This window comes from Meleagris gallopavo, chromosome Z, assembly GCF_000146605.3.
Source record: "Meleagris gallopavo isolate NT-WF06-2002-E0010 breed Aviagen turkey brand Nicholas breeding stock chromosome Z, Turkey_5.1, whole genome shotgun sequence".
NCBI lineage: Eukaryota > Metazoa > Chordata > Aves > Galliformes > Phasianidae > Meleagris > Meleagris gallopavo.
In genome coordinates this window covers 12636046-12645565 of record NC_015041.2, presented here as the reverse complement: position 1 = coordinate 12645565, position 9520 = coordinate 12636046, and the positions used below count along the sequence as shown (strand labels likewise).

The following is a 9520-nucleotide window of genomic DNA, read 5'->3' as shown; positions in this document are numbered from 1 at the left end:
CAATAGGTTTAAAGTATAATTATAAGCAAGTACTGAGGACTGTCAGAATCTGATTTGTGGATTGAACTGTAGGTGTGAATCTCAAACTAATGCGGTTTATTTATCTGCAATCACAGGCTGTGTCAACCAAAGGTCTGCTAAATTAGTAACACAGTCTGGGCCAGTGCTGGGCACAGTATGTCCTATCTCCTTCTACAAATTTAGGTATGTAGTTCTATTTTTAACTAAATAAACATCAATAAGTGAAAACACCAATGCCAGCAGGTATTGCTTGTGTTCAAAGGAAAGCTGTATTCTTCTTGAGTCAGTAAGAAATACTTGATTTCTCCTTGCAAAATCTCTGTTTTCCACGAACACTGAATTATCTGCAATAAAACACATTCTGTCAGGACAGATCAAAGACAATATATTTATTAAACTTTGAGGAAAACAAACAAAACACTGACATAAGGAAAGTTAAATAGAAACTGAAAGACACATCTTCTGACCGGCGAATAATGGCTTGTGTGACCAGTAAAGTACCAAAATGACATTCTGAGTTTGATTGAGGTATTTAACTATTTTTGGCAATAGAAACAGAGTAAGAAACTTCTTCCAAACACACATAGGCTTTACTTGCATTAGTGTCTATCATCTATGAAATTCTATATGAAACTAAATAATGTAGCTGTTAGAAAAATATAGCAGCAAATTAGCAGAATACCTAATGCACATTTACCATAAAGTACGTTCTAAACGTAAAAATCCCACCCAATAGTTGGGCTCAGTTCTGTAGCCCTTGGTCACAAAGAGAGCATCAGTGAGTTCAGTGGGAGACATCATGAGCAAGATCTGCATTCACGGCACGTCATACACTTCTGTTCATGTCAGAGAAAGGCAATGAACATCCCCATTTGCTTTATCAGAAGAACCCTGCTATGATGGAGCTATAGTCTAGTAAGGTAACTTCTGAAGCAATAAAAACTCATTGCAAAGCTCTGTCAAGTTCTTTACATATTTAAGAATAAGAGAACTTTCCCACTTGGTTTTGGTTTTCTCACACCCTTTCTTTCTTACGTCTGCCTAGCGCAGTCAGAGGAGAGTCAGAGGAAAAATCCTTTTTAACAACACTGTATTCAATTCCTGTGTTCCACTGACGACTTTAAATCTATTTATAGCTTAAAAAATCAACTGCTGGCCAAATCCTGAAGTCCTTATTTTCTTAATCAATACTTCATGTGTCACAGTCTAATAACTGTGTGGTGGCTTTGTCCATCGGAGGGCTTCAGAAGTTGGTCAAATACGAAAAGATTATGCTGCTAAATCACCAGAGCTTATTCATGTGTTTTCAAAAATTTTCAGTGAAAGTGTACTTCCATACTCCTTAATACTGTGGTCATTGAAATCTTGCTTTAAAAAAGTATATTATCATTAACCAGAATTTGATGAATAACAGAAATTTTTGTCCAAATATTTTGTATAGTTTAAAGTTTTCTACAAAACTTTAAATTTCATGTCTATTTCTACACTAGTTACCATAAGAAAGCAATAGGATCAATTACTCTAAGTTCCTAAAATATTTCAAAATTTCTCAACAGATTTCTTTGGAGGTATAAAATGGCTCTGCAAAATCTATTTTTAACTTTTGCTGCAAACAAAGCTCTTATAAAACAGAAAACTCGTTTTCAAGACTGCAGCACTTACATTCCTTGGATGGGCCATCATAATTAAACTACATCATGTAGTGTAATATAAAACATCTACACTTTTGTGACTAAAATATTAAAATACATTTTATTAATTTATGTAGATCAAAATAGATGCTTTATTCAAACTACTTCTGTGGATTTTTCACCTTCATGCTCAGTTCCCAATTATTATAGAAAGATCTCTGTCAACTGCATGATTTTACTAAATTCTCAGATTTTAGACCACCTGATTTTTAGCTTTACAAAAAGCATGATTTACTGTACATTAAACATAGTCACTTCAATGTTTAGCATCACAAAAATCAACACCCACAAGAACAAGACAGTCACGGCAGTTAAGCAGTCTCAAGACAAATTCATAGATAATATTTACAGAACAAGAGGAATATTATGATGAATATTTTATGTTTCAACATTTGAGATAAACTTATAAGAACCACGACAAATGTTTAGACTTCATTCGGTTTCAGCACACAAGCCGAAGCTGACTCTCTGCTGTGAAATACTGCACACATCTAGTCAAAGAATTGCTACGGCATGATTTTGTTCAGCTGGTCTGTGCTCACATAGCCACAAGACATATTAAATTCTTTCTCTGGCACAGGCAGTGCAGTTGCATTGAGCACAAGGCCTTGTGGAGAGTGAACTATGTGAATAGAAGTGTAGTCTGGGACAGGCATTTCCATACTTGCGGTTTCTGCCATTGAAGCTCCAAGACTGATACCAGTAGTGGTAAGGCTTTCTGTGGTGAAGTAAGTGTCCTCATTACAGCTTTGCTCCTGAACACGCGGCTCATCCTCTTCCTGGGAAATCACAGCAATGTATTTTTTCACATCTGCCTCGCAGAAATAGGCATTGTCCATGGTGAAGTTTTGTTCCATGCAGCCTTCACACTGTGCTCTCCACACCTGGGCTTTCTGCCCTGGAGAAAGTACAACACTTCCAGCTGGAGTAATATCACTCACTTGAGCATAGAAGTCAGTGTTTATCAGAGAATTCTGGTTACTTAGCTGAGTTTGGACTGATGGACTAGCTGAGTCAGTGCTCTCTGCAAAAGGAGGCCATGACTCTCTGCTTTCAGACCAAGTACTAGTACGTGGCTGTTGGGTATCTGTGTTGGCAAGTCTTCGAAGCACCTCATCATCATCCTTCCTATGAAGGCACAAGAGATCCCCTTCTTTTTCAGTTACCTTCTTGAACTGATCAATATCAGAGATGGCATCACATGTGTCGCTTGCACTGAAGTCTGTCTCTGGAATATCTGGTTCACAACAACTGGCACGTCCAGAATCATCATCCTTTGCTCCCAAACAACTGTGTGACTTCAGACGATCATCACTCAGGAGCCTGTCAGTATCTGAGACTCTGTTCTTTTCATCGGAGTCATCTATGTCCAATTCAATAAACTCAACCCACAAGTCACCATTGTATAGCTGTGTCTTGTAGTTGTCATGGCTGGCTAAGATGGAGTTCACTTCATCTAGCTTTCCTTTCTATAAAACAAGAAAAAACAAATGTTGTATAGGAAAAAAAAAAAATTGTGCTTCTAATGATGCAAACTTAAGGAAAGGTAACTGGAGCTGATATAATAATTACAAGAAGGTTTTTTTTGTTGCTTTCATATTTTATGAAAAGTTGTTCTATTGCATCTCCCCACATATTGCTAGACGATGTAATTTTTTTTTCCTAGAGAATTGTTCTGTCTTTGATAGAAATTGTAACCTGCTGCTACTACAGTGATTCCTGCCACAGATATCAGAATGCAACATTACCTTCAAGAGATCTGGGTCAATCCCTTTAATCTTTGGAACTGGCACAGGCGGAAAAATCAGCATTTTTAACCTGGAAAAAAATAAATGATAGTTTTTAATTTACAGCAGTCCTTTTTGAGGAGGCTAGAAAAAGCTTTATGTCGCATTTAGACTTCTTTGCTTCAAAATTGAAATGTTTCAAGATTCAGTTTAAAATCATGCTAAGGAAAAGAATATTTTTTTCTTACATTCTAAACTAAAGCAAAACAAAACAAACCCTAGGTTTTTGTAGCCTGCCTTGTTGGAATCACATAAATTTATGCTGAACTCCACTCTGACTCCATTCAGTTATTTAAATGCTTTATATAAGGAGAATAATTTCCTAGAGCATTGCCAATTGTTTCCCTTTTTATCTTTTCCCAAAGGCTTCTTTTTTTTTTGTATGGATAGAGTAGTTCTTGCATGAGTCCAATTAATTTAAACAGGGGAACAGAAAAAGAAAGTTGGCTAGGCCAATATTTTGTTGTCTGCAAGACAGCTTTGATGCAAGAATTAATATACAGTAACAAGAAGGTTTTATTATTGTTGAAAAAAAAACTTGCTTATGTGTGTTCATGCTGCCGAGACATTATTTTAATCCTTCATAAAATGAATTTAAAGTTCCCTGAGAAAATAACTAATAATTAGCTACGGTCATGCGTATCCTCTTCCATTTTACCTCTCTGTTTCTTTTTGCAAACACATAAATTGTAATCCCAAAAGGAAAATTCAACATTTTCTTTATACTGGATTATTTCTGTATTTTAGAAGGTAAATCTGAGTCCACAAATCAGATATTCTGACAGGATTGGGAACTAATCCATCTAATGACACAGTCCAAGGATTTAACCATTCACTGACTCAAGAAACAGTTCAGGAAGCTCCTTTATTAGCTTCAGATAACTGTAACCTGTGTGTCTCAAGGCTCGATCCTATGGCATCTGTTCTAAGGAGCGTGGTTCAGAATTTTTGGGAAACAAAAGTTGAAACAGAAATGAATTGGGATCTTTTCAGATACAGGAAAAAATGGATCCTGGATATTTTGCATTACTGGAAACCTAAGAAGTCCATTTCCCTGCAAGAGTTGCTGTCACTCCTACCTCCACATGTACCACTTTGAAGGGTGGAGGCCCATAGGTCCAGAAATACATGACAGATATATGGCTGTCGCTGGAGAAAAGCCTCCTTCAGCAATCATTATGAGCACTGAATGAGCTGTGATTAGAGACATTCTTCAGCCCTTTTTGGGATTTTTTGAGAATAAGTTGCTCCTTGCTCAGTGTGCTGAACAGTAAGCTCCTGGTCCCACACATGACCCATCTGACACACAGAGCTTCTTCTATTGCAGAGAGTGGCCTTTGGGAAGTTAAGCATTACTAAAATGCAGTGTTGCCTGCCTAACCTATTTTTTTAGTGGCAGCTCCCGCTGTACCATCTTGTTTTTATTTTCAGTGACTTGTACTTACCTGGTATGTACAAAATATCTCAGTGATCACTGTCAATGTGTATATATAAGCTTACTGAGAATATGTATATGTGCACTGGGCTTAGACCATAGTGCTGTTCTACAGTGGATTAATTCTGTCAAAATCTGTCCCTGAACACATATTTCAGGGAATGAATTCGCTGTGAGACCACTATCTCTTTCTTATAAATGTGTCATTGTGTCATTTATAAAAATGACAGAACCCTGAGTTTTGTTTTATTTCATCCCTGTTATTTATAGGAGGCACAGTCTATCCACAGATACCAAATGCCACCCCATAATTCAAGTTCTTTCCTGTGGCTCAGTGAGGTAGTCAGAGATTACTGGAATAGCCTTAGAACAAAGCCAAATATATAGCCATATGTTTGAGTGAAACTTTTGAGCAGAAGTGTGTAAAAAATACTGTTTACAAAATTTGAATGGACTAAAAATACACCAATTGCCTTCAAAGTCTACATAAACTAAGTAAATTCCATATTATAAATTGTTCTGCAATCCAAACAGAACTGGAGTTGCCAGCAAAATCAGACTCCTGCTCAAAGCCCACTATGCACATGTGCCAGCATTCATGTAGCTTGAGGAGGTGGACAGTGATCATCAAAATAGTTTCTAGCCTCCCAGATGAGATGAAGTTGAAGCATCCTTTTCTTAAACTACAAATAAATGAAATATGACAGATAAAGGTCTCTACCTTGGCTGTTTAGACAGCAGGATTAAGATCACTGTTATGGCCAGCCCACACACTCCAAAGACGACAACTAAGAACCAGGGAAACTCGATTTCTGGAAACAGAGAACAGAAACATTAGCAAGAATCTGCATCCCTGTTGCATCTTCAACTTACACCTTTTCTGCAGCCACCTGCGAATTCCAAAGTCAGAAAAACTGATACGAACATTTTTTGTTAGATAAACGTGAAAGTTCTGTAGCAAGAAGAAATAAAAACAATCTGATATCAATAGTTTCCATGCTGCATTTGTGAGTCCACTGAGACTGCTTGCAAAAAGAGTCTGAACTTTTTGACACGAGCAAGATCATAGCACAGACAATATATATAGCAAAAGCAGACTGGAGGAAAATTCTGTCAGCTGGGAGCATGCTACCAAGTAGACCCCTTTGTAGTCATGTTACTGCTTCTGTTAGCCCGAGCACAGAGAACCTTACTAACGGCGTGTACCTGTGCTAAATCATGGGCACCATAGTGGCATCAGAAACGATGATACCACTTTTTCTGAAGGCAGAATATTAATTATGTTGTGAGCTGTGCCAATTGCAAAAAAAAAGTTTTTAACCTTGCAGACAGCTATATAGAGAGAATTTCAGGCCACTGATAAAAGTGATTTGGCAGAGATGAAGAACAATGCTGATAAATGAAATGTTTTATCTTTTAAATAATGTCAGCTGCTTACTGTAATGATAACCGTGAACTGTAAATTCAATTGTATTTAAGATGACACTGCAGAGTACAAACTATAGAAAAATTTATTCTGGCTGTAGACAAGATTTTTCTCACTTCTTCCCAATTTTAGATTTTATATTCAAACTTCACTTTTAGGGTCAAAAAATACTGGGCAGGCAGCTTTAGAATTCTATACCATGTATAGTGGCCTATACATGAACATATGGCCTTCTAGGAAAGAGAAATATTCAGTTTCAGACATCTGCTCCCAGCTTAAGTCGTTAACTTCATATTTTCAAACATGACTATTTGAAGTTCTATATAGTTATTTCTTTGTTAGACAGGACTCAGTTCTAATATAGAACCAGTAACTTCTAACATCAGTGAGACCAGAGTCCAGCTGCTTAAAAAAATTAGAATACTACATATGAATTTACTACATGTGAATTTAAGTACTTAATACAGAAAATGTCAAATATGAATTCCTACAGGAGAAACACAAAACAAGGAGCATAACATTTTGTCATTCTATACTTCCTCAGTTTTCCTCTGTGAACTTCCAGCTTGTGTCATAATGTAGCAATTCCGTAGATGAAGGAGAACTGACCTTCAAATAAGATTGTTGCTGCTGTATGACAAGCACAGATATGAATCCACTTGCAGAACGTGGATTGCAGTGAATGAAGCAAACTGCTAGGCCTTAGATTCTCATAGTATTTTTTGTTCATATGCAAACACACACAATGCAGACCAATTTGTGTTAACAAAACCATATGGACAGAACACTAGCTAAACTAGGTAAGCTGCTAAAAAGGGGATTCTGGCAAGACTGTGAAAGATTACAGGTTTGCTGTATTTCCATTGATACTTCAGAAAATGAAGTTAAGCAGTTTGTTAAAATAATTTACTGCAGAGTTCATCTTGTGAAAAGTTTAGAAAAAGGCACTGTCATTCTTCTGATAGAAAAAAATGCAGTGCTGCTTTTAACAGCAGTTTTGAAACAAGTACAAGCACAAAAGAAAGAAATAGAAAAATACTGTCCTTGACTGTATCAGGCAGATCAGGAAAGCACAGCATTCTGATAAAAGACTTAGAAAACAGTGTAACAATGTGATAGAAACCACAATTCCCCCTTCATCGCTGGAATGCTCTCCTTACAAAATGGAGGTTGAGGTTTATCTGTCTTCATTTTAGGCTGTATAGCACGTGTAGGAGCAGATACTATTTCTGATCCTCAAAGCTACCTCAGAGCTGGGAAACAGTTGCTGAATTTACTTCTGAACCTGCATGTAACTTCCACGCTCTTAATCTCACCAAATGACTTGCATGTGGTAGGCTCAATTATCAACCCATTCAAGCATACAACATCAAAAGTACGGAGAAAAAAAGCAAAAAGATGGCAATGGTTATAAGAACACTTTGATGCATTTCTCTCATTTACCTTCGGCACAATGAACAAATTCAGTGCCTGCTTGAGTAAAGGAAACATAGAGGATTTCACTGAAATCTCCAAACTTTTCGGAGGTACGCTGTCTTGATCGGACTCGGACCTCATAATCTCGTCCCATCTTCAGAGAATACAGTGGGACCACCGTTGAGAGCCTGGGTTCTAACTGCAAAGACAGAAAGGCTGTGATACATTTGAGTGAGTTGTACCTGCAATTTTACACTGCTTCTTGGTTTCAGAAATTAACACTCAAAGGTATTTTTTCTGCTTGGAACATTAAGGATACAGTGAGAAGAGTTCAGAGAGAAGTCACACCGTTTACTTCAGACTTACTAGCTAGACACTGGACTTCCAGGAGACGAAAAGCTAAGAATCAAAGCTCCCTAAATACTCTGTGAAGAAAGGCAGCTGTGACTAACTCCACTGGTTTTACCAAACTGTAAATTCTTCTTACAGTTAAGATACAACCTCACTGACATCACAATGCTAAAAAATTTGCTAAAATAACATGGGAGCCTTAAAATAACTGCGATTCCCTCCCTCTGAAGAATTAATTTTACAAAGAAAAATGATTTACAGGCTTAAAAAACAAATTTATTGCACCTAACAAATCTAATTATTTTGCAAAGGTTGCATAGTTCTCAAAATCTTCAAGGATATATAAAATGAGAAAATGCAAAAAGAGTCTAGTAGAGCTGGCATCACATTCTAGGTCTTGAGATGTCTATATTACTTGCAACATTCTTGCTGCTGTGTATCAAACTATGTAGGAAATCATATTGGAGGTCTTAATACACAATATCACTCTTTACTCCTCCTCCTCATATAAGAATATGTATTTTAGCTCTGACTATATTGTAGGAGTATACACAATCGAGTAGAATAAGCAAAATGTACACAAAATAGAAATCCACATGGCAGGTATTATATTCTATGTTAACTTCAGTAAATTTACCTCCATGGGGATAAGAATTAAAACTACCTGAAAAACAATAGCCACTGAAAACTTCAAAGAAGCATCATCAATACCTTCCAATTATCACCACTGCTGCACGATCTACACTCAAAACACGTTCTGTTGTTAGACATGATCTGTGGAGTACTTGTCATCCTTGACGCCTCTAGATGCAAGTGTTCCCACAGGTGACCATTCAGATTTTGGATGAGGAAGTGATGACCACAGACAGATTACTTTTTTTCTGCTGATAATGGAAGCCAACCCAACTGGAAAGCTTGGAGAAGGGAATACAATCTATACTACTCTACTTTACTAATTTTCTGCAATAAAAGCCATAAAAAATAGCACACTCATTTTTACTGTAGATAAATTATTTTTTTCTGGAACACTTAATGCAGATTCTTCAGAAAGGGATGCTGGCCACACTCAACTTTATGTACCCCAGATAATAGCAGCAGCTGGAAAAGGCAGCATGCAAGCCAACACAGAGAGCTGAAGAACATCAAGTAGAGTTACTGTAGCTGAGTAACTGAAGTGACCTGAAATTGCAAGACAGTTAAATGAAAAATTGAATGATGTACGTGAAAAATCAAACAGGTTAATCCCAAAACCTATACAAAAATTGCAAGGCTCAGCAAAGAGAATTTAATAGAATTTAAGTACGGAGAATTCTTTTCTATGTTACTTTTTTGTATCAGAGTTATCCACCATTATGATGTATCTGTGCGCTCTGAGATTATTTTCTGTGTACAA

At 36.9% G+C, this 9520-nt stretch overlaps 1 protein-coding gene across 2 annotated transcripts; it reads right to left on the bottom strand.

The window, feature by feature from the left end:
- Positions 1 to 390: 390 nt before the first annotated feature.
- On the bottom strand, positions 391 to 9511 carry LOC100546929 (growth hormone receptor). Of its 2 annotated transcripts, none has more exons than XM_010725388.3 (5): positions 8839 to 9511; positions 7804 to 7975; positions 5656 to 5746; positions 3461 to 3530; positions 391 to 3181 (listed from the first exon to the last, which is right to left on the bottom strand). In XM_010725388.3, exons 1-5 carry the CDS (start codon positions 8917 to 8919, stop codon positions 2219 to 2221), a joined length of 1377 nt encoding a protein of 458 aa, XP_010723690.1. In that variant the 5' UTR covers positions 8920 to 9511; the 3' UTR covers positions 391 to 2218. The 2 variants fall into 2 exon arrangements, with proteins under 2 accessions (XP_010723690.1, XP_031413073.1); XM_031557213.1 differs by having other exon boundaries at positions 9208 to 9511.
- Positions 9512 to 9520: the final 9 nt, after the last annotated feature.

Coding starts and splice junctions, on each gene's coding strand:
- LOC100546929 (XM_010725388.3), bottom strand. CDS start 8,919: ATGACAAGTACTCCACAGATCATGTCTAACAACAGAACGTGTTTTGAG. Junction 5,747..7,803: donor ATTTGTTCATTGTGCCGAAG/GTAAATGAGAGA, acceptor CTCTGTTTCCAG/AAATCGAGTTTCCCTGGTTC. Junction 3,182..3,460: donor TTGACCCAGATCTCTTGAAG/GTAATGTTGCAT, acceptor CTTGTTTTATAG/AAAGGAAAGCTAGATGAAGT.